At 37.3% G+C, this 25,830-nt stretch overlaps 1 protein-coding gene across 2 annotated transcripts in view; it reads left to right on the top strand.

Moving 5' to 3' along the window:
- The window catches only part of SYT14 (synaptotagmin 14), a 190,048-nt gene that overhangs the window by 108,218 nt on the left and 56,000 nt on the right, over nt 1-25,830 (top strand). For both annotated transcript variants that reach the window (XM_065937237.1, XM_065937236.1), the window contains 2 exons: nt 15,703-15,974; nt 20,901-21,350. In XM_065937237.1, coding sequence (XP_065793309.1) covers nt 15,703-15,974; nt 20,901-21,350 — 722 coding nt within the window. The remainder of the gene's footprint in view (nt 1-15,702; nt 15,975-20,900; nt 21,351-25,830) is intronic.

Below are 25,830 nucleotides of genomic sequence, written 5' to 3'. Positions count from 1 at the left end.
CTTAATTGTATCTTTAGTGGTAATTTAGAGTCATGATTAATATTGATTACTATGTACAACCTAAGTATGTATGTAGAAGTAAAAATATATGAAAATAACACAAAAGGTCAAAGGAGATGTATTCTATTGTAAGATTTTTATATTATATATGAAATTATTTGAAGATAAATTTTCTGAAGTTACAGATAGATATTATAAATCCTAGAAGAACCACTGGAAAATAAAACAGAACTGATGGCTAGTAAGCTAATAGTGGAGAGAAAACTGAATCATAAAAGTACTCAATCCAAAAGAAGTCAGAAAGAATAAAAATGAATAATTTTTTTCAATAATCCAACAATTTTTTATTCAATATATTCAACAGTTCAACAATATTCAGATATTCAACAATTCAATAATTCAACAATAGCAAAAAATTATTGGGCAAATAAACAGATTTCAGGAGGGTAGATTTGACTCAAACGTATAGATGAGGTATAGGTAAACTATACCCCATGAAGCAGATTTGGCATGCAGCCTGTTTTTGTATGGTCTGTGTGTGTGAAATAATTTTTACATTTTTCTTAATTATGAAAAATATATATGACAAAATTTACATTTTAAATGTTTTAAATGTCCATTTCAGTGACATTAAGTAAATTCACATTGCTGTACAGCCATCACCACCATCCAGCCTTTTTCGTCTTCCCTAACTGAAACTCTGTACCCATTAAACTAAAATTCTCCATTCCCTACTCCCTCAAGTTCCTGCCAGTCACCTTTCTGTCACCTTATCCTTTCTGTCTCCATGAGTTGACAACTCTAAGGAACTTAACATAAATGGAAGCATACAATATTTGTCCTGTTTTGTCTGGTTTATTTCGCTTAACACAGTGTCTTCAAGATTCTTTCATGTCATTCATGTCATAGCAAATAGCAGAATTTAATCCCTTTTTATGGCTGAATAATATTCTGTTGTACTAATATGACAGATTTTTCTAGTTTCAAAGTATTATAAAACTCATAAACACACACAAGTATGTGTGATAGGCACTATGTGTGGTCTACAAAGTCTAAACTATTTATTCTGTGTGGTCTGTTAGAGAAAGCTTGTCAGTCCTTGATTTTGATAATTACACTAAATCTACATGATTTAAACATGCCAGTTAAAAAGCAAAGATTGTCATATGAGATTTTTTAAAGCAAGACTATATATATAAAAACAATATCCAAATATATGTGTATATGATAAACCTAATTTTTATATAAAATCATAAATAATTTATAAGTTAAAGGATAGGAAAAAAATGATATACCTACCATGCAAACATGAACTCAGAGAAAGCTGAGGATGCTATATATATTAACATCAAAGAATATTTTAGAATAAGTATTCTTACCAGGGATAAAGAGAGACATTTCCACAACAGTTTGAGTCAGTTCATCAGGAAGATATCCCAGTCCTAAATAGCAGTGTCAGTAAACTTGAAGCAAAGGAGAAATAGAAATTCGCAGTTGTATTCAAAAGATTCAGTACTTCTCTCTTAGTAAGGAATGAGAAAAGTAGATTGAAAATCAGTTAGGATGTAGAAGACTTCAGCAACAGAAAGCAACCAACTTTTTATGGTTAACATTGATAGAACACTATATTCAACAATAGCAAAATATACTTGATGGAGAAATGTTTTTTACTGGATTCAACTTCCATTCATGATAAAACCTTCCATGAAACTTTTAAAATCTTTTATATGCACTGAGAAGAGTTTCCTTCTTTCTTAGCTCTCAGGGCCTCTGAAAGATTATAAAGATCACTATAATCCCAGAACATTCCACTTCTGGTTTGGGGCATATCATTAGCTGTAATTTTTTTGTATTTTACTTTTGGTTGTGCCGGGTCTTCGTTGCTGTGCATGGGCTTTCCCTAGTTGTAGCGAGCGGGGGCTACTCTCCATTGTGGTGTGTGGGCTTCTCCTTGTTGTGCACAGGCTTTAGGGCACGCGGACTTCAGTGGCTGCAGCATGTGGGCCGTGTAGTTACGGCTCATGGGCGTGGACGATGCAGTCTTCTGCGCTTGTGGCGCACGGCCCCCGTAGGCATGGCTTGTGGGCTCTAGAGTGCAGGCTTAGTTGTGCGGCACATGGGCTTAGTTGCTGCGTGACATTGGAATCTTCCCAGACCAGGGGTCAGGCCCACGTCCCTTGCATTGGCAGGCAGATTCTTTTCCACTGTACCACCAGGGAAGTCCTAGACATAGTTTTTTAATCAGCATAGTTGTGAAGCTATGCATGCAGGCTAAGCAAGATAATTACAATACCTCCTTTGCTTTCAGAGCCTCCTCAGTCCTCATGCAAGATCTGCCAATTTCCCTTGATGGTAGAGTGCAGCTTGACATTTATAACTCAGTAGCTAGGTGATCATAAGCAAGCTGCTACATACTGGACAAACCACTTTGACTTCACCTGCTGAAATAGGTGTAATCTTTTTATCAAAACCTAAGAGTCGAGAAATGAGAGGCAATGAAATTATTTTCTATTCAGAAAGTAGATGCACTGAATAAGATTGTACTGTTAGAAAGTCAGTAGCTACATTTGAAGTTTGGTTTAAATCACAAATTATTTCAAGCTATCAGGGAAATAAAGCAAGAAAGGTAAGGCATGGTACAAAAATAATCTGATCTGTGTCTTCTAATAAAATGTGTTTGGAGGTACAAAAATACCATATTTTTAAAAATCAAAAAGCCTCCAATGCCGGTCTACCATCAGAACTTCTCAGTGATGCTTTTAAGCATCATGACCTACTGCAGTGGTTTGAGGACCATCTGGTTTGCTGAATCTTAAAGGTCAAGAGTAGAGTTTATGCCACTGTACCTGGATCACCTGGAGAGACTTACCTTGCTCTGGGTGCCACTCAAAGCTAATAGCTTTTTATTTTATAAATGTATCAGAGCTATACACTCAATTGTGATATGTGCTACTCTTCAAGTTTACAGAGGCCAACCAAATTTTTGTGTCCCTAGTGTCAGGTAGACAAGGGGTAGTAAATTCTCTTTGACCTTGGGAGAAATTTTCCAACAAAATCCTGGATCCTCAAGAACTTGATTGACGAGGCAAGTCCCCTGTATTTCCTTAAGATTTAGTTCTCACTTCCGTCACACATGTATACCTACCAAGAAATTTCATCTGTCCAGTCTTCTACTCTTCTAAGTCCTAATAGCTTGCTGTCTTTTAGAACAGGTTCGAGGAGATGTTGTTTGGAATGTGAAGGCAGCCAGGGTCTCTGCAAAGCAGATCATGGCAGAGAACAGGAATATTTTATTATGTTTCCCTGAAGTAGAAGTATTGCTGTTCTCACCAGATGCGATGTAAATAACCTGTTACTTTTGTTCACTCTGGATTGCTATGAAGGGAAAGGCATTTGCTAAATTAAAGGTAGGTATCAAATACCAAGGCTGTGTTAATTTGCTCCGTAAGGAGGCTCCATCTGGAGTGGCAGCTCCACTTGATGTCATCTTCTGATTCAGTTTATGGTTATCTGCCATTATTTTTCAGTTCTATTAATTTTTGTAGAGGCCAAACTAGTGGAGGCCGTCACCACACCTCAAGCCTCTGACTCAGACTAAGCTCTGCTTTTCCTGTGAGATGTCATGTTGCTAAAGAAAGGAGCCTACAGTAGCTTCTAGTTGTCGCTTCCTGTGGAACATGGACATTGCTTGGAAAGGCAAAGTGTAGATTCTGCCAGTGGCTTTCAGAGAATGCATTCTGACAGTAAACCCCCACAATAGCAGCAAGGTGTTTTCTGAAGTTTATTTTTAGATATTTGGTGTTCAGTTCAGTTCAGTCACTCAGTCATGTCTGACTTTTTGAGACCCCATGGACTGCAGCACACCAGGCCTCCCTGTCCATCACCAACTCCCAGAGCTTACTCAAACTCATGTCCGTCAAGTCAGTGAAGCCATCCAACCATCTCATCCTCTGTCATCCGCTTCTCCTCCCGCCTTCAATCTTTTCCTACATCAAGGTCTTTTCCAGTGAGTCAGTTCTTCGCATCAGGTGGGCAAAGTATTGGCGTTTCAGCTTCAGCATCAGTCCTTCCAGTGAATATTCAAGACTGATCTCCTTTAGGATGGACTGGTTGGATCTCCTTGCAGTCCAAGAGACTCTCAAGAGTCTTCTCCAACACCACAGTTCAAAAGCATCAATTCTTCAGTGCTCAGCTTTCTTTATAGTCTTAACTCTCATATCCGTATATGACTACTGGAAAAACTGTAGCTTTGACTAGATGAACCTTTGTTGTCAAAGTTATGTCCCTGCTTTTTAACATGCTGTCTAGGTTGGTCACAGCTTTTCTTCCAAGGAGTAAGCGTCTTTTAATTTCATGGCTGCAGTCACCATCTGCAGTGATTTTGGAGCCCCAAAAAAGAAGAGTCTCTTACTGTTTCCGTTGTTTCCCCACCTATTTGCCATGAAGTGATGGAACCAGATGCCATGATGTTAGTTTTCTGAATGTTGAGCTTTCAGCCAACTTTTTCACTCTCCTCTTTCACTTTCATCAAGAAGCTCTTTAGTTCTTCTTCACTTTCTGCCATAAGGATGGTGTCATCTGCATATCTGAGGTTATTGATATTTCTCCCAGAAATCTTGATTCCAGCTTATGCTTCATCTAGTCCAGCATTTCACATGATGTACTCTGCATATAAGTTAAACAAGCAGGGTGACAATATACAGCCTTGATGTACTCCTTTCCCTATATGAAACCAGTATGTTGTTCCATGTCCAGTTCCAACAATTGTTTCTTGATGTGCATACAGATTTCTCAGGAGGCAGGTTACGTGGTCTGGTATTCCCATCTCTAAGAATTTTCCACAAGTTTGTTGTGATCCACATAGTCAGAGGCTTCTGCATAGTCAATAAAGCAAAAGTAGATGTTTTTCTGAAACTCGCGCTTTTTCGGTGATCCACTGGATGTTGGCAATTTGATCTCTGGTTCCTCTGCCTTTTCTAAATCCAGCTTGAACGTTTGATTTTATCTATTGCTATTATATGTGGGATTGTTTTTCAGTTTCACTTTCTAATTGTTCATCGCTTGTGTTTGGAGATTCAGTTGATTTTTTAAACAGTTCTCTCATAGTCAGTATTCTTTCTAAATATGGTAAGTCTAATAGATTATCTCTAAATATTTTGAGTTTTCTATATCACAGTCATCATTTGAGCATAATGGCAGTTTTATTTCTTTCTTTCCAATCCCTTTCTTTTTCTCAGCCTTTTCCATTGGCCAGGACCTCTGGCACTTTGTTGTCTTTCCTTTTTTTAAAAAATTTATTTTTAATTGAATGATAGTTGCTTGATAGTATTATGTTGGTTTCTGCCATACATCCACGTGAATCAGCCATAGGTATTCATACGTCCCCTCCGTCTTGAACCTCCCTTCCCCTGCATCCCACCCCACCCTTCTAGGTTGTCACAGAGCACCAGTTTGAGCTCCCAGCGTCATGTAGCCAATTCCCACTGGCCATCCATTTTACGTATGTAGTGCATATGTTTCCCCGCTCCTCTCTGCATTCGTCCCAACCCCTCCTTCCCACCGTGTCCATGAGCCTGTTCTCTATGTCTCTGTCTCCATTGTTGCCCTGCAAATAGGTTCATCGGTACCATCGTTTTAGAGTCATATATATGTGTTAATAAACAATATTTGCTTTTCTCCTTCTGACTGACTTCATTCTGTGTAATAGGCTCTCAGTTCACCTACCTCATTAGACCTGACTCAGATGCCTTCCTTTCTATGGCTGAGTAATATTCCCTTATATCTGTACTATAGCTTCTTTATCCATTCATCTGTTGACAGACATCTAGGTTGCTTCCACTGTATTTCTGTTTCTATTGTAAATAGTACTGCAGTGAACACTGGGGTATACGTGTCTTTTTCAATTATGATTTTTCTCGGGGTTTATGCCCAGTAGTGGGATTATTGGGTTTTACTCCTGGCTTTTTAAGGAGCCTCCATTCTCTCCTCCACGGTGCTATATCAGTTTACATTCCCACCAACAGTGCAAGATGGTTCCCTTTTATCCACATCCTCTTGGGCATTTATTGTTTGTAGATTTTTTTTTTTTTTGCCACTTTATTTTTTAATTGGAGGATAATTGCTTTACAGAATTTTGTTGTTTTTTGTCAAACATCAACAAGATGATGGCCATTCTGACCGATGTCCGGTGATTATTTCATTGAATTTTTGATTCACATTTCTCTGATAATGAGCAATATTGAGCATCTCTTCATGTGTTTATTAGCCATCTGTATGCCTTCTTTGGTGAACTATCTATTTGATCTTCTGCCTACTTTTTAAAAAATTATTTATTTTAATTGGAGGATAATTACAATATTGTGATGGTTTTTAATAATATGCGTTAACCTGAATTGGCCTGCCTACTTTTTGATTGGTTTTTTTGTTTTTCTGATATTGAGCTACATGAGCTGCTTGCATATCTTGGAGGTTAATCCTTTGTCATTTGTTTCATTCGCTGTTATTTTCTCCCATTCTGAGAGTTGTCTTTTCACCTTTCTGGTACATTGTTGAATAGAATTGATGATAATAGGCATCTTTGTCTCATTCTTGATCTCAGAGGTAAAGTTTTCAACATTTTACCGGTAAATTTGATGTTTACTATAGGATTTTAGGGTTTCCTTGGTGACTCAGGCATAAATAGTCCGCCTGCAATGCAGGAGCCATGGGCTCACTCCCTGGGTTGGGAAGATTCCCTGGTGGAGGGTATGGCAACCCATTCCAGTATTCTTGCCTGGAGAATCCCATGGACAGAGGAGCCTGGCGGGCTATAGTCCACAGGGTCACAAAGAGTCAGACACAACTGAAGTGACTTCGCACGCATGCACACACAGAGGACTTTCAAAAATACCCTTTATGAGTTAAAGGAAATTGCTTTCTATTCCTCATTTGCACAGAAATCTTTTATCATAATTGGATAATTAATTATATCAAATGATTTTTAAAATCTATTATAATTGTCACATTACTTTTAACCTTTATTCTTTCAATGCATTGACTTTGATAGATTCATTTTCTAATGTTAAATCCATCCTGTACTTGTAGCAAAACTTTACAGTCCTTTTTTCCACCTTAAATGATTTGAGGGTAAATGGGTTGCTTCTTCACTCTCAAATACATTAGTGTATATTTTTTACAAGCAAGAATATTCTCTTGCATAGCCTTAATGTAACCATCAAAATTAAGACACTGATATTGATATTTTGACGTATTATTACCATTTAATTCTCAGAACCTACTCAAGGTCAACAGTTGTCCAAATAATGTTGTTATAGCAAGAGGATCAAATTCAAAATATTGTCTTGCTTTTAGTTACCTTTTCTTGCTAGTCTCCTTTAGTCTAGAACAGTTCTTCAGTCATCCCCCTTCTGACTATTACACTTTTTTTGAATATGTGAGTTTGTCTGATATTCCTTATGATTAGAGTCAGGTCATGCACCTCTAGCTGGAAGTGGTGCCTTATTCCTATCATTGCATCTTAGTGGATGATGCACAATTTTGATTTATTCCACTATTCAGAATGTTCCCTTTGGTCTCATCATTAAGGAGGTGTCTACTAGGCTTCTTCACTAAATTACTCTTGATAATGAAGTCCTTTATCAGAATGCATCTCTAACTAAAAAATGACCTATTTTCTCAAAGTTCTTTCAATTTATTTTTGTGTTTATTTATATCTAGATGGACTCATGATTTCCTCTTTTCCTCTGTGTCTTATGATCCATTATTGTGACTATTTATTTATTTTGAAGCTCAAATTGTTAGTGAGATTTGGTCAGTGTGACCCCCTTCAAGCTGGCTTCTTTGTCCTTTTGACATGATGCCATCATTCTTTGAGTGTGTCCTTACTCCCAACACAAGAAGCTTGTGTAAGCTTCTCTTGTATTTTCCTTTCCTCGGCCCTGGAATTAGCCACTTCTTCATGGAGTCCTGGTTCCTTTTAGTGAAGACCTGATTGAGAAGCCAGGATCGGAGCATTTAGGTATGCTTGTTGCTGTCAGAGGGTTTTTCTTAAGCCGTGGATAGAGCCAGGATACTCAAAAGTGTGTGTGTGTGTGTGTATACACATTATATGCATACTTACACTGTATTTCTGCCTACTACTAAACACCTGAGCAGATACTGATATCTTTTCATGTTAATCCAGCATCACAGCGTTTGTTCTAGTTTTTTCCCTGGTTCTCCAGCTCTGGCCCCTTGCCTCAGTGCAGACAGATTTCTCAGTCTGGGCTCTGTTGCCCCAGGCTAAGCTTCCTTTCTGTGGGGAACCCTCTTACCCTGTTGAGGCTCCGGCTCCCTGAGCTGGGTCTTTCTCACCCAGACTGGACTCCGTCATGCTGCCTGGCACTGCCCCACGTGCGGATGCCCTCTCTGCCTCCTTGAGCTCTGACACGTGGCTCTGGCCCACGCGGCTTCTGGTGCCACCACCAGCGCGGACCGCTGCCTCCCTCGGCCCCCTGGATAGCTTCGGGACTGACAGATTTCCAGAAAGGGGAGAACAAAGGGAAAGCTCGCTGTCTTTTTAATGTGTCAAGGAGCTGAAATGATGTCCTCTTTTTTATTCTTGATATTAATAATTTATGCCGTCTCTTTTTCTTCTTGACTAGTCTCTTCTAGGAGCCTATCAATTTTATTAGTGTTCTTAATGGATTTTATTTTGATTTGCTGCCGCTGCTGCTAAGTCACTTCAGTCGTGTCCAACTCTGTGCGACCCCATAGACGACAGCCCATCAGGGACCCCACACTGTCCCTGGGATTCTCCAGGCAAGAACACGAGTGGGTTGCCATTTCCTTCTCCAATGCGTGCATGCATGCTAAGTCACTTCAGTCGTGTCCGACTCTGTGCGACCCTATGGACAGCAGCCCCCCAGGCTCCTCTCTACGGGAGTCTCCAGGCAAGAACACTGGAGTGGGTTGCCATTTCCTTCTCCTTTGATTTGCTAATGCTTTTCTATTGTATGCATGTTTTCTATTTTTTATTTCTGTTCCTTCTTTCATTCTTCCTACTTCCTTTGAATTTCACTTGTTTATTTTTTAAAACTTCTGGAAATGGGTACTCAGATTATAGTTTTCAATCTTCCTCTCTCCCCTGCCCTCCCCAGTATATGCACTTAGGCCTGTACATGTCCTTCTTAGCCACATTCCACAAGTATTTATATGAATTATTTTTATTATCATTATTTTCAATGTATTTTCTAATTTCTCTTGTGATTTCTCCTTTAATCCATGGGCGGTTTAGAAGTTTACCTTAATTTCTAGTTATTTTATCTAGATTTCTATAACTTTTATTATATTTTTGTTTCTGATTTTTAACTTAATTCCACTATGGTTTGAAAACATCTCTTTTACACTCCCAGTTTTGTGAAATGTGTTGAGCCTTAAGTTATTAGCCAGAATATGATAAATTTTAGTAGATTTCCACAGGTATTTGAAAAGAGATGTGAATTCTACAGATGTTGAATGTTCACCTCTGTTTAGAGCTGCAGTTGCCAAACTTTGAAAACCAGTATCTTAAAACACAGTGTTCAGATCTACAGGTCATACTCCAGATGTGCACACATCCTACTTTTTCCTGAAGTAGGAAGATACTTGGTCTTGTTTTCTAGGTGCTATGCAATATGCAAGTGGAAAATTAAAATGCTTAAAATATATTCATGCGTGAACCCTTTTATATCATTTCCATAAAACAGAGTATAAAATTGGGTTGTAAAACGAGGGGTAAAGTAAAAGTATGGCATTATCTTTGGTGTTTGATAGTCCCACAAAAAATTTCTTTCTTAGGTTGGATGTTTATACTGTAATCTAACAACTCTGACATAAAGTGTGCTATTTTATAAAACAATTGTCTTAAAATTTTTCCAACATCAATTCAATTTAAGCCAAGTTCTTACACTGTGTAGACAATGTAAAGCAGTTAGCAGCTAGAGAAAAAAAGATATTATTGCAGAAAGTTAAAACAAAGAAGAAATCCTCATAACTGTATCTTTTCAATGAAATTTAGATTCCAGATACATTTGGCCTTCTTCACTTTGAAAAGTAAAATGCAAGAGTAAAATGAAAATTAAAGAAAAAAGTGTGGTAATTATATTCAATTATATAATAATATATAATTATATAAACTTACATAATTTATAAATCCCAATGTTTATATGTATATCTATGTAATTCCAAAATATTTTATATATTCCACTTCACAGCTTTAAAAATTGTTTCTATCAAATCTAGAAACAATATTGAAATCAACCCATGGAGCCTGCTTAGCATCTTTAAATATCAGTAAACCTTCTTTGGGATAACTTATGCTTTAGTCTTTGGAGCACAGTGACGCTAACTCTAAATAAGATCCGGATGACTGGAGGTCAGCTGTGTGAGGACCACAGCTGGTGGCAGCTAGACAGGGACCTGATATGAGTAAGCCAAAGGAAGTAAGGTATAACGTAATTACCAGACAGAAACTGTATGTGCCGGTCACATCAAGAGGAAGTGCAGAAAAGGATTATGAAAAGTGGAAATGGAGCCACAGAAAGAGAAGATTTTCTTTAGTAAAAATGAAGACTGAAATCAACTGCTAGACTGATGGATAAGAAAAGCAAGGATCCTTTATCTTCCTCCTTCCTGGCACCTTTAGGCATGCTCTTTTTTGTTTTGTTTAATGTGTGCATGTTTTTATACTCCCAAAGTGCGTAAGTTTTTGGAAGGAAAATATTGAGTCATTTTTTACTTTTCCCAGTTTTATTGAGATTTAATTAACATATGCTGCTGCTAAGTCACTTCAGTCATGTCCGACTCTGTGCGACCCCGTAGACGGCAGCCCACCAGGCTCCCCCGTCCCTGGGATTCTCCAGGCAAGAATACTGGAGTGGGTTGCCATTTCCTTCTCCAATGCATGAAAGTGAACTCTCTCAGTCATGTCTGACTCTTAGCGACCCCATAGCAGCAGCCCACCAGGCTCCCCCATCCCTGGGATTATCCAGGCAAGAGTACTGGAGTGGGTTGCCATTACCTTCTCCAACTAACATATAACTTTGTGTTATTCCAAGATGTGCAACATAATGGTTTGATAATATGTAAATATTGCAAAATGATTACCACAATGGGCTTAGTTAATATCAGTCATTTTACATAGTTGCAAATTTATTCTTCTGATAAGAATTTTTATCTATTTTTATTCTGCTTTCAGCACATTTTAAATATACATTGCGGTATTGTTAAGTACAGTCGACACTGTGCATGACGTCCCCAGGACTTATTTATCTTGTCACTGGAAGTTTGTACCTTTTACCACCTTCATCCCTTTCCCGCACCCACAACCCTGCCTTTTTTTGCCTGCCACCAACCTGTTCTCCACATCCATGGATTCATTTTTTTTAGAGTCCATGTATAAGTGACATCTTACAGTATTATTTTTCTCTTTTTTTAACTAACTTACTTCACATAAAATTGTTGTCCTCAAGGTCCATCCCTGTTGTCACAAATGGCACCTTTTCCTTTATGGCTGAATATAGTCCATTGTCTGTATAAACCACATTATCTTTATCCATTCATTCATTGATAGACACTTCAGTTGTTTCCTTGTCTTGGCTATTACAAATAATACTTTAGTGAATATGGGAATGCAGATATCTTTTCAATATAGTGATTTCATATCCTTCAGAGAAGTAGAATTGCTGGATCATATAGTAGTTCAATTTTTAATTTTTAAAAGAATCTCCATATCGTTTTCCACAGTGGTTTCAACAGTTCACACTCCCATCAATGGGAGCTCCACATGCTACCCAGCACTAGTTATTTCTTGTCTTTTTGATAATCACCATTCTAACAGATATGAGTTGATATTTCATGGTGGATAGCTAGCATCTCTCTGATGATTAGTGATTTGAAAACTTTTTCATGTTTCTGTTGGTCATTTGCATATCTTCTTTGGAAAACAATTTTTTCCAAAGGTATTTTTAGTTTCTCAACCCATTTTTCAGTCAGATTGTTAGTTTTTTCACTGAGTTTTGTGAGTTCTGCATGTATTTTGGATATTAACACATCACCAGATACATTATTTGTAAATATTTTCCACCATTCTGTAGGGTGACTTTTAATTTTGTTGATTGTTTGCAGTGAAGAAGCTATTCAGTTTTGTGTAATCCTGCTTGTTTATTTTTGCTTTTATTGCCTTATTTTTAGTGTCAGATCTAAAACATTGTTAAGACCAATGTCAAGGAGATTACACACTATGTTTTCTTCTAGGAGTTTCATGGTTTCATTTCTTATATTCAAGTATTTCATCCATTCCAAGTTGATTTATGTATATGATGTAAAACTTATGTATATGATGTTCAGTATCATTCTTTTGCATATGGCTGTCCAGTTATCCCATCACCATTTATTAAAGAGACTATCCTCTCCTCATTGTATTTTCTTGGCTCCTTTGTCATCAATTAGTTGACCATACATATGTAGGTTTACTTCTGGGCTCTAAGTTCTGTTGGATTATGTGTCTGCTTTTGTGCCAGTAACATACTGTTTTGATTAATGTAGATTTGTAATATACTTTCAAATCAGGAAGTATGATACTTCCCACTTTTTCCTTCTTTTTCAAGATCTCTTTGGCTATTTGGAATCTCTGTGTTTCCATACAAATTTTAGGATTATTTTTTCTATTTCTGTGAAAAAAAATGCCATTGGAATATTGATAGCTATTGCATTGAATCTATAGATTGCTTTGGATAATATGAACATTTTCACAATATTCTTCCAATCCATAAACACAGAATATCTTTCCATTTATTTGTATGTTTTTCAGTTTCTTTCATCTGTGTCTTACAGTTTTTAGTGTAAAGGTATTTCACCTCTTTGGTTAAATTTCTTCCTTGGTGCATGCTCATGCATGCTCAGTTGTGTCTGACTCTTTGCGACTTTATGGATGGTAGCCCACTAGGCTCCTCTGTCCATGGGAATTTCTAGGCAAGAATACTGGAGTGGGTTGCCATTTCCTTCTCCAGGGGATCTTCCCAACCCAGGGCTCAAATGTATGTCTCATATGTCTCCTTCATTAGCAGATGGATCCTTTACATGCAATTGTAATTGGGATTCTTCCCTTAACTTATTTTTATGATAATTCATGTGAGTTGATAAAAACACAACTGATTTTTTACATCGATTTTGTATCTAGCAGGTTTACTGATTATGTTTATTAGTTCTAAAAGGTTTTTTTTTTTTTTGGTGGACTCTTTATAGTTTTCTATATATAATATGTCATTGCCAATAGAGATAGTTTTACTTCTTCCTTTCCAATTTGGATGTCTTTTTTTTCTTGCCTAATTTCTATGGCTAGGACTTCAAGTACCATGCTGAATAAAAGTAACAAGAGTCAGAATCCTTGTCTTGTTCCCAGTCCTTTTTTTTTTTTTTTTTAATTTGTTGAGTGGCATCTACTCTTTTCCATATAGATGGAATTTCCAATTTGATGGCTTCTGGTTAAGCCAGTTATGGTAATCACATCTCCCCTACCACAGATGGGTTTAGAAATAAACATGTGACCCAGTTCTGTCCAGTGAGACTTGGGGTATTATGGGATAATATGCTATTAGTAAGAGACGTCTGGAAAAGATCATCTCTCTTTTTTAAAAAATTAAGATAAAGGAAAAGATGGTATGCTGATTCTTAGAACTACTGTGTTGGGAATTTTTTAATTGACTTCATGTTATAGTAAATATTTAGGTATTACAATTTAATTTATAATTCAGTGACTGGTTAAATAGACACTTTTAAAGGGAGAGAAGGTGTCAGTTTAAAAGCAATCAGTAGAAAATATATTTAGAAACAAAAGAAAATTCAGATATCATGTTTGGGGGGTTTTGTTTTGGATACGGTGGGTGGGTGGGGGTTGACTCTGCCTTGCAGCATGTGGTATCTTAGTTCCTTGACCAGGGATTGAGCCCATGCCCCCTGCAGTGGAAGCTTGGAGTCCCAACCACTGGACCACCATGGAAGTTCTTGTCTTTGTGGGGTATTTTTTTTTTTAAACAAATAGGGATATATTTGTCTCAGACATCAAGAAGTTTTGGAGGTAGCTACTGAGTGATTCTTCAGATGCTTCTTCATCATCCTTAGTTTTCATTCTCATGCTTGTTACTTCGAGGTTATGAGAGCTACACCTCTAAAGCAGGAGAAAGGGGAAAGGCCAGTGGGCAAAAGGGACATGCAAGTTAAGTCTGCTGCTTTCTCAGGAAAACAGTAGCTTTCCTGGAAGCCCCATGCTGAAATCTGGTTTATTGTGTTTTATTGGCTACTACTTCCAATCTGTCTCCTCAAATTTAGTTTCAACTTAAGTCATTAATTTTTCTACGTTATGTTTATTTCCTAACACTGGTATGTTAGACTCACTAGGTGAGACATTTAATTTCTTTTTCCAAAATTAGGACTTTGGGTCAAATATGTAAATCTGTGCTAAGTTCATGCAGATTAGTATTTTTATTTGAACCAGACATCATGGTAATTTTTAAATGAGTTTTATAGTTCTTATGTAAAGTTTTTTATTTTAAAAATGCAAGAAGCTTTTCTCTCTTAGCAAGAATAGAAGACCTGTTGAACATTTCTCCATTATAAGAATTACAAACGACCTTTTTTCCAGAGTTCCTTTCAAGAAAGGAGACAGTCCATCAAAGGAAAAACTGAGCCATGTTTAAGTTTTATATCTGATATTATGTCCAGGAATTATTTGCACAGATTTAGCTATCCCTGAGTTGTATGGTGAATTTTGTTTCCTAACATATCCTCCTGTCCCCACCTCTGTCCTGTTCACAGAAATGCTTATTCTGTTATTTAGGTAAATCATTAAAGTAAAAGTTAAAAATTTAAGAGAGAAAAAAAATGTGGGGTTGCAGATGCCTACTATAGACAAGGTAGAGTGGACTTTAGGAGTCCTGATGCAGGATGTGGTGGAGCGGGGAGTGACCTCTTTATAAAGGAGACAGGCTGGAATGCAGACTTCAGACTTTGCTGGTGGGTGGTGGGTTACAGTCTATGGGGTTGCAAAGAGTCGGACACGACTGGGTGCCTACTAAGCACAGCACAGGAGGAGTTAGGCCTCGACTCAGAGTGCTCTTCATTTCAGGATTCTGGATCTGGGATAGACAGGAAAAAATAGTTTCCAGTGCTGCTGGGTGAATGCTAGTTTAAGTTCATCTCAGTAATTGAAGAAAATTAATGAGAAAATAAATTTATAAATTTATTTATTTATTTATTTATTATAAATAAATGAGAAAATAAATTTATATTTGTTTTACCTACCATATTTTTACCTATTGTGACTGGAGATGTCACAAGGGAATAGTTGAAGTTTGTATGCTTTAGGATTGTTTTGAAAGACAGACCTATATAAATCGTTGATTTCACTAGTATTTATCACTGTCCCATTTCTACAGTATGAAACAGAGTGTCTTGGTACGTAACTTTTATTTTTCGTGATCTTATTATGCAGGAGAGGATTGGGAAACCAGATTATTTGATTTCTGCATCTGAACCAGGGAAGAAGAAAACCCATTAGTAAATCTAGTAACCACCTTGCCACAAAATTTTAATCCAGTTTTTTTTTCCGTTATTTACAATTATTGTGGACTGTACTGCATGTTGAGGCTAATTGGAAACAGTGACCAGATTCTTAATCATTATCAGGAAACTGCATTCAGAGAATGAGAAGAACACCCCCACTGGATGAATTGCAGCCACCACCATATCAGGATGACAGTGGTTCTCCCCACCTCTCATGTACACCCTCAGAAATTGGGGACAGTAAATGTGAATTTTCCCACTGCAGCAACAGTCCAAGATGCTCATATAACAAGTGTCCGAGTGAAGGAAGTGCAGGTCACGAAGTAGAAAGCTTTCACAACAAGGGATATGAAGAAGATGTTCCGAGCGACAGCACTGCAGTCCTGAGCCCTGAAGTAAGTAAGAGCACGCAGAATATTCAAAATTAATGTTGTTTGGAAGATGATAACCCTGTGCTTCTCCTACTGGTCAGAACGTTTTCTCACTATCATGTCCTTTGTGGCTTATGGTTTCTGGTTTTATCCAGCAGACCTTTCAGGGCTGCCCCAACCATGCTACAACTCCCCCTCAAAAAAAGGAGCAGATTGATAAAACTGAGAGCAAATGCAAGATACTGATGAGTATCTTCCCCGACATTTCAACTTCTGTTGGGGTTTAAAAAAATTTTTGTTCACATTTTACATAAAATATTCTGGAATTACCCATTTCTTTTATGTTAAGGTTCCTGTTTGTGTTTATTTTTTAAATTACTGAATTTAGATATTTTTACTATTGGGAGGTTGCTCTTTAATGTTTTACACACCTACCAGAATATTGTTTGCATTTTCACTGTCTGGAATATGGAAGGGATAAGTGATGCTCAGCTTTACTATGGAGTTTGAATTCATGGCATCATGCATTCAGAGTGATTGGTTGGTTGTGCTTTAAGATTTCCTTTTTGTGGAGCAGAAAATGTGAAAATGGCAATAAAAATAGGTGTGTTATACTTTTGAAGTCTTTCCATGTTCTAAAAATCATTTGTTTTGATCTTCCTATGATGATGGAAACTGTAAAGGTAATCTAGAGGTTCTCATAAGGCAGTATTTACTTTCTTCTAGATTGCAAGTTTTTACAAGTTTTGTCCCATACAACATTTCATTATACTGCAGGGTGTCAGTGTTCTTACTAGGTGAATTTTTATCTGTTGGCAAAATAAAATAATGAAAGTAGAGCTCTGAATACAATTTCCTTAAATTTTTTCTTACATAAAAATTTCTAAGGACACTTTTTATCTGTTGTTACTTTTCTACTATTTCTAATGTTATTATTATATAGTATCTAAAATTCTACATGGGTATTATTAGTTTAATATAGCAGTAGTTCATGATTTTCCACAAAGAATATTTCTCCATGTTCTATACCTGAGCAAATTTGTGATAACTATTTTATAGACTTGGAAACCAAATATCTAGCCAAGAAGTTAACGGTGAAGCCTGGATTGTGGAACTAACAACAGTAATAGCGATCACCAATCGTCCTAGGAATTTTGCTGTAATTTTTACACAGTCAGCTCATTTAATTCTAACAACATCACCTTCAGGAAATTGTTATTTCCATTTTAGAAAAGAAAGCATTAAAACTCAGAGAATTAAGCAGTTTGCCCAGTATAAGGAGATCTTAAATGATAGAACTGTAATTCAAACCCAGGTGTACCTGACTGTGAAAACAGTGCTCTAAAAAGCTTTGCTACGTTGCTCCTCTTCAGCTGAATCATAGTGTGGGAAATTACTCTGGACCATTGGTACCCTCCAAGTACACCTCCAGGCAAGCAACCCCAGAGGACTCACAGACCGAATTAAGATGCTCAGATTACCCTGGTGCGTGTATGTGTGAGTGCGTGTACATATGTGTGCGTGTGTGAAGCTATTTCAGATATAAAGCAAGAAGTAAGAGGAGCAAGAGAAGGTAGGAGAACACACTTAGGATAGGATACCAGTAAGTACAGCTGGCAGGACCACACCGTGTAAATCCCAGTTTACGTGATGTCCTTCTGTCCAGTCTTACTGTTTCTGCTCGATTAGCATTCCCTAATTATGTCATGTTAACAGGGACGGAAGTTGAGATTTGAACAGGGCTCCCAGGGCCATGCTGGTTTTATGGGAGACGTGCGGGGGACGATCCTCCTGGCCACCATAGAAACTTGCAGTTAGTCTACTGGACACAGATTTTACCTGCATTTCTTAAATGGAACACATGGGTGGCAGAGCTGTCAGCCCAGAGGTGCCTTCATCATAGCTTAGGCTTTCTGTCCCTTTCCATAGCTAATAGTCATTTGTTCTATCCTATTTTCTGTTTATTCTGTCTTGAGCATATCTTGCAAGTGATTAATTTAGTTATTATCTATATTTACCACATCTTCTGAATTCTGCTTGTGTCTCTGAAGTTACTTCCTTACCTGTTATCTGTAGTTAACAGAGCCTGTGAGTTTTGCCCATATTTCAGAAGCTTGCTTTCTGTGTTAATACTTCTTATGAGGAGTCTCCCCTATCCTGCTTGTATTTATGTCTTCTGCCACAAAACTGAATATATTCAAACTACAGCAAATGCATGTCACCTGAATACTTCAGTGCTGATAACACTTAGTATGAAACTGATTCTTGTGTCTTTTCCAGTTTATTTGCTTACCACCATCCCTTTAATAGATATTATTTATCAACTAGAAAATTCTTACCTTCCTGTTGGTTTAGTCCAGGATCCAGCTCTCTTAGAGCCGTTCTATCTCCGTACAGAGTTGAACTGGGAGAGGACCAAGGAGGAATCACAAGGTTTCCCAGGCAAGGAGTTCATTAACTGTGTTGATAACCTGTTGCTAGCTAAAGATTAGTCACAACTTTGGCTCAGAACCTTGAAAAGAGAAGTTGTTTTCTAATTACCTATTGGTGGAATACAAATAGTAGCTTTTATCTCTAAAGGTACCACCCTGTTAACCCTCAGTTTCATGACAACTCTCAGAATGCCCAGTGGGGGAAAAAAAATAGGAAGACACCGAGAGAAGCAAAATTCAGAAATAGCTTTCTGGGACCTTATAAACATTTTTATTGCCTTGACAATCTTAGCTGTCATGACATTAGTTTAGAAAATATTTAATCTAAAAATAAATTAATGTAATTAATCATCTATAATTATGAAGTGGCATGCATTAAAACATCTTGTTCTAAACTGTAAGTGTAACAGAGTAAGAATGTCTTTATACCGATCTAATCATATTGCATAAAACACTGAGTTCCCCTGTGAGAGTTTGTTCCTATTCCTAAAGAATTCTCCTTCACTTGCCATCTTTTCTTTCATACGTGATAGCAGTTGGATCATCATAGGTAAACATGGAGATTTATAAGGTCAAAGACTTGTGTCTTTTTGATTCTCTGCTGCATCCTGCCACTTAAAATACAGCCAGGCACATAGTAGGTGCAATAGTTAAGTACATGTTAAGGTCCTATTGGGCTTCCCAGGTGGCTCAGTAGAAAAGAATCTACCTGCCAATGCAGGAGGTGCGGGTTCCATCCCTGGGTCAGGAAGATGCCCTGGAGAAGGAAATGGCAGTATTCTTCCCTGGGAAATCCCATAGAGAGAGGAACCTGGCAGGCTACAGTCCAGGGACTTGCAAAACGTCAGACTCAACCGAGTGACTAAACAACAAAGGTCCTAAAACAAGGAGACAAATACAACGTCAAATACAAAGCCATGGAAGATTGCCTTTCATTTGACAGACCGTTGGACAACATCATCCATCAGCCCAGTTCATGCTTTTTAGTCACTGTCATTCCCTTGGGCATTGACCTAATCTACATGGTCCAAGCTGCCCACACATCCTCTGTGTGTATCTGCTTGTGGGAAGAGTGACAGAGAAAGAGAGTGCAGAGCGGGTCGTTTCTTCTGCAGACCCAATCTAGATGACTTATACAGAACTCTGTCTCTTTTCCATTGGTTGGAGCAGAGTTACACAGCCGCATCAGCTATCAGTCAGTTCAGTGGCTCAGTCATGTCCAACTCTTTGTGACCCCATGAACCGCAGCACGCCAGGCCTCCCTGCCCATCACCAACTCCCAGAGTCCACCCAAACCCATGTCCATCAAGTCAGTTATGCCATCCAACCATCTCATCCTCTGTAGTCCCCTTCTCCTCCTGCCCCCAATCTTTCCCAGCATCAGGGTCTTTTCCAATGAGTCAACTTTTCACATCAGGTGGCCAAAGTATTGGAGTTTCAGCTTCAGCATCAGTCCTTCTAATGAACACCCAGGACTCATTTCCTTTAGGATGGATTGGTTGGATCTCCTTGCAGTCTAAGGGACACTCAAGAGTCTTCTCCAACAACCCAGTTCAAAAGCATCAATTCTTCGGCACTCAGCTTTCTTTATAGTCCAACTCTCACATCCATACATGACCACTGGGAAAACCATAGCCTTGACTAGACGGACCTTTGATTTGTTAAAATACTTGAAGGGGTGAAGTGGTATAGCTGAAAAGTCTGAGAGCTGAATTTGGTACTATTCAATAACTAGCTGAAACTGTTACATCCCAGACAGTTAGATTAGCAGGAATTTGAGACAACCAAAGTGGGTACAGTTTCTTTTACTTTTATAATTAAAATACACAGTTTATCACTTTTTTAACTTTTGAAGTATCCTGCCATTTTCAACAGTGATTAGTATTAAAAATAATATATACTTTGAAATTCTAGTTAAAAATTGAAATAGTGTGTGTGTTATGGAAAATAAATATTTGGCTTTAAATATTTTGAGGCTTTTGTGTTTATACTTTCATATTTCACCTTTCCATTGACTTTTAAGCCTAAATATGTTAACATTCTAATACAGGTGGGGCATTTGGGGACATACCTGAAATTGGAACCAACTTTTTCAATAGCGTTATTCTTGTATTTATGTTCTCTTTCTCTCCAACTTGATATTGAGCTGTCAGTTGTATTGTTTATAATGTTAAAAATTTAGCTTCTTTTTTTTTTTCACAAAAAGAACAGAGATACACATTGAAATATATATTTTCCAATTTCTCACAATAAAAACATACAGCCAACTTTCTCAAAATGGTAATGGTGACTATTCCATGTCTTTATTTTATTAAGTTTTTGAGTTTAACTTGCGTTATTCTGCCTCCATAGAGTAACTTTTGATTGTAGTTGACTGTTGATTATTATTAATTTCTTTATGATAGCAAATCAAAACAGTTTTCATATCACCCTTCTAAAGAAATACCAGGTACTTATTTACATGTTGAATTAAATAATGGAGTTAAAAACTGAAAACATTTAAATTTGCTTTTCTTAGGATGTGTCAGCTCAAGGATCATCTTCACAACTTCCTAAACCTTTTGATCCTGAGCCAGAAGCTAAATATGGCACCCTGGATGTGACTTTTGACTATGACTCACAAGAACAGAAGCTTCTGGTAACAGTGACAGCTGTCACAGATATCCCAACATATAACAGGACAGGTGGCAACTCATGGCAAGTACACCTTGTTCTTCTACCTATAAAGAAACAGAGAGCAAAAACCAGCATCCAGAGAGGACCATGCCCTGTCTTCACAGAAACATTCAAATTTAATCATGTTGAATCTGAGATGATTGGAAATTATGCAGTTCGGTTTAGACTGTATGGTATACACCGCATGAAAAAAGAAAAGATTGTGGGGGAAAAGATTTTTTATTTAACAAAATTGAATCTTCAAGGGAAAATGTCATTACCTGTGATATTGGAACCTTCTTACAATCATTCTGTGAGTATCTGCTCAAATAGCCCAAATACAGTTTATGTCATGGTATTATAATATACACAATTTTTAAAATCGATGATCAACCCACCAACTTTCTCAGCCTATTTTTTCCCATGGTAATCATACCTACAAAATTTCTAAGTCCTAGATAGGTAGGTATAACTTTTTCTCATCTATAAAAGTTGCCCTTGAAGATTATATATGTTTTATTTTATGTGTTTTATGTTCACAGAGCCTGACCTGATGTCTTACATATTTATTCCTTCATTAAACATGTATTAGATGATTGCTTATGACATCATCTGAACTCTTTAGAGAATTTATTGTTTTCTTTCCATGTTAAATATAGGTTGATATGTTAACAACTATCTAGCCCCATAGCTTATTTGATATACTATAGAAATTATTTGTTCTTACAGAATATATGCTGCTGCCTCGGTCATAAGTGATTGTCTTTCCAGAACAGCTGTGAAATTATCTTTAAGGGTTCAAAAAAACCTTGCCCTTGTTATACTTTCTACTTTTTTTTTAAACAAAGATTTTTATGGTGTTTCTGGGAGAATATTTGTGTTTAGTCCTTTTCTCCTTTTTCCTCCAGGTTCTGATCACATACCCTGTCTGTCTGTCTGTCTGTCTCTCTTCGTATTTTAAACTAAATTGCCACAAGGCATTACAGGTCACAGGAGAGCTGCACAACTTATTTAAACCAGGAAGATATACTATGCCACATAGCTATTTAGATTATGAGAAAATCCATGATGTGCTCTAAATAGAAACTTTGAATTATATTTAGTCCTCTTACAATTGAATAAGAAGTATTTTTACCCATAAATACACAGGTTTGGAATAAATCTGTGTATTAAAATGAAAGTATACTATTTTAGAGTTGTTTCTAAGCTTTTATTTATTTATTTTTTTTAATATTATTTTATTAGTTGGAGGCCAATCACTTCACAACATTTCAGTGGATTTTGTCATACATTGACATGAATCAGCCATATAGTGTTTCTAAGCTTTTAAATGTCAAGCATTAAGTCCAGGATTAGTCTAATTGAACTTCTGCCAGGCAGCATTTGAAGGTCTCATAGGACCTTCATCCCCAGTAGAGCCATACCTTTTCAACTAGATGATTTCAGCATTTTTAAAAACCAAAAGGTGATAATTTAGTATATCTCTGTGGATTTTTAAGATAATATTTATCCTTTATTGGGTAAATTGATAGCCTGTTTTCACTTTAAATTTTAGAATTACTGTAGATGCTCAGAAGGGAGCAGGGGAAAAAGTACAAGCGCTATTTCCGAGGGGAAAAGACAACTTTTTAATAAAATTAAATATTCTGTGATTCTTACTGTGATTTTTTTAAACTTTCTCATTATTTGGTTGAGTGGTTACTAGTTCATCTGTGAAAAATGCATTCTTATATATAGAAATACCTGATTTATATTAGAAGAGAATGCCTGTACCATCAAGAGGTATGTATTTTGTGTTTCTTTATTTGCTTTGATTTTTCTGTTCCCAATTCTGTATTAATTATATACTTTTCACAAAGAAAATGAAGCCATACAAAATAATGTGGTTTTAACATGTTTTTTTTCCTCTGGCCAAACTAAATGATTTCTGTACACACCTCCATGACATGTATTGGCCTAAATTTAATTCTGTATTTCTGTATTTCTGACAACCAGTGCAATTAATTTCTGTGGAGTGTTCACAAAAAGAAAAAAGTGCTAAGTAGATAGCATCTAAGACATAGCGTTTAAATCTGAAGAAAACCTATCTTCTGCTCTTAGAGAATTTTTTCTCTGCGTTGCCATGCTTCTCAAAGCCTCTGCTGCTTCTTAAAGTCTGTGCCTGTGTTGAATTGTTACTCTCTGTCTTCTTTTTTTCTCCACCTGCTCGAAATCTCATTGCTTGTTTTTGGCTTCTGTGCCAAAAAGAGCTAGTGTTTGACAATTGCGAGGTTAAGACTCCAAATTCTGTCTATCAGTTTTCTTGTCATAAAAATAAAAGACTAAAAGAATGTATACATTCTGGCTGTTCTCTAGTGTTAATGTTCTCTTTGCTGAAGTTCTGATATTAATTGTATAAAGAAATCATATGATTGTAGATCACCTAGGTGATTTTTAGCTCCACTTTTGTAAGATATAATAATATATAAGTGAGAGGTACTTTCATAATTAAACATTTATTCTTAGAGCTTTTGAATAATTTCTTCTTGTTGAAGAATATTATTAGCCTTTTGGCAAGGGAAAGTTCTAATCTAGTCAAAAAATTTACAAACTTTGGTTAAAGCATATTTGAAGCTTAATTACAGTTCATGTCCATGAGTAATAATACAAAATTAGAATTCTGCATAAAGAATTTAGTTTTATAGCTAATTTTTCAGAAACTGATCCAAACAATACATTGAGAGAAAAATGACCAGTATCACCAAACTCACTTTCTGAGAAGTAAGCCCTGAGTTTCCTTGAGGGTAAGATTTAAGTTTAACATTAAGATAAGTATATCATTTGATCAGTGAACAATAGAAAATATACGAAGGGTTAAAAAGCATGTGTTCTTCCTACTAACTAGTTGGGTGCGTTTGGATAAATTATCTAATAATTTTGAGTATCAGGTTTCTTGTTAGTAAAATGAGAGAATTAAAAGAAATGATCTCTAGGGTTCTACCCATCATTATGTTCTCTGATTCTACTAATATATATGGGGGGGGGAGTTAATGATTTTTAGGTGAGTTTTGTATGCTCAGTATGTGATGTTTGATTGTGGACATTTGTTATGTTTTCTCACTTCTTCATGGTTTTTCAGCAACCTTCTTATGTCTGAGGAAGTCCCAGCTGATACTGCCCCCTCCCTCAGTTAAGCTGTGTAATTCACTTTCCCAGTCTTGCTGGTAGCTAGGGCAGGAGGCCTGTTAACTAGATGCTCCGCTCATACTCACCTCCAGGAAACCTCGGCACAGACTGAACAGAGAAGCAGATGCTGACTCAGTTTGTGTTCTCATGAGGCTGATGGTGGAGGAACCTGACATCGAGTCAGTAGTATTTCTGAAGTAGTTCTGCTGTTGCAGAAATTGTATTGGTGCTGAACAATGTTAAGTAATAATTGCAGAAAAGACAAGACCTTGGCACTCAAGTCCGCAGTAGGAGCAGTAGCAGATTTCCTCCCCTGCTCAGTTCTGCCGTATAATTTTAGATTTTGCTCTTGAGGAGCTTAGCCATAAGCCTGGTTCTCTCGTCACCCCAGTCCCTTTAATAAATTGCTGTTTCACTTAGAGTTAGCTTCCAGTGATTTCAAATAAGAACCCTGACTGGAAACTTTGACGTAGCCACATGGTATAGTATTTACTTGCAATAGTCATTTCTTAAGCTATACTCAATAGTTAGAGTGTTGCTAGTTACCCTTCCTACCATGGTGTGAAAGTGGAAGTGTTAGTTGCTCAGCTGTGTCTGACTCTCTGCAGCCTCAGGGACTGTAGCCTGCCAAGCTCCTCTGTCCCTGGAATTGTCCAGGCAAGGATACTGGAGTGGGTTGCCATTCCCTTCTCCAGGGGATCTTCCTGACCCAGGGATTGAACCCAGGTCTCCTGCATTGCAGGCAGATTCTTTACCATTTGAGTTGCCAGGGAAGTCCACCATGGTGTATCCCTCTCATAATTTGAACTTATCTCTTACTCTCAACTTGTTTATATGACATTCTTTCCTTGTGGCTCAGTTGGTTAAGAATCCACCTTCAATATGGGAGAGCTGAGTTTGATTCCTAGGTTGGGAAGATCTCTTGGAGAAGGGAAAGGCTACCCACTCCAGAATTCTGGCCTGGAGAATTCCTAGTCCATGGGGTCACAAAGAGTCGGACATGACTGAGTGACTTTCACTTTCACTTTCCTTGTGTATTAATATAACCCCAGTTACTTTCTTCACATGCATTTTTGGCACTGTATAGTAATCTTTCTATTACAGTTGTCTGAAATAGCTTCTTCCCTTTTCCCCCCTGAAGTTTTATTTCTTATTCAACTTATTAAATTTCTTAATAATATTATATGTATTCATTATGATTTATTAATAATTAGACTTTATTCTTTCTTTCATAAACATGCAACCCTTCCTGTACAGACAGTACTTAGTATAATCTATGCATAGTGGGAGGCCTGGGTTTGATCCCTGGGTTGGGAAGACCCCCTGGAGGAGGGCATGGCAACCCACTCCACTATTCTTGCCTGGAGAATCCCCATGGACAGAGGAGCCGGGTGGGCTACAGTCCGTGGGGTCACAAAGAGTTGGACACAGCTGAGCGTCTAAGCACAGCAGTGGGCAGCTGAGATGAATAGAAGATGAAGACACTGGAGATGGACCAGTTGGTCAAAGGAGGCCAGGTTCTTGGATGGGTTATCCCCATGAGAGTCATAAAAGATGGTGGCAGAAGTTGAGGTATGAAATAGGATTGACTCAAGGATTGTGATTCTCAAGAAACAAAGAGAAAATGA

This window comes from Muntiacus reevesi, chromosome 5 (assembly GCF_963930625.1).
Source record: "Muntiacus reevesi chromosome 5, mMunRee1.1, whole genome shotgun sequence".
Taxonomy (NCBI): domain Eukaryota; kingdom Metazoa; phylum Chordata; class Mammalia; order Artiodactyla; family Cervidae; genus Muntiacus; species Muntiacus reevesi.
Note: the sequence above shows the minus strand (reverse complement) of the source record. Positions and strands in the feature narration are given on the sequence as shown.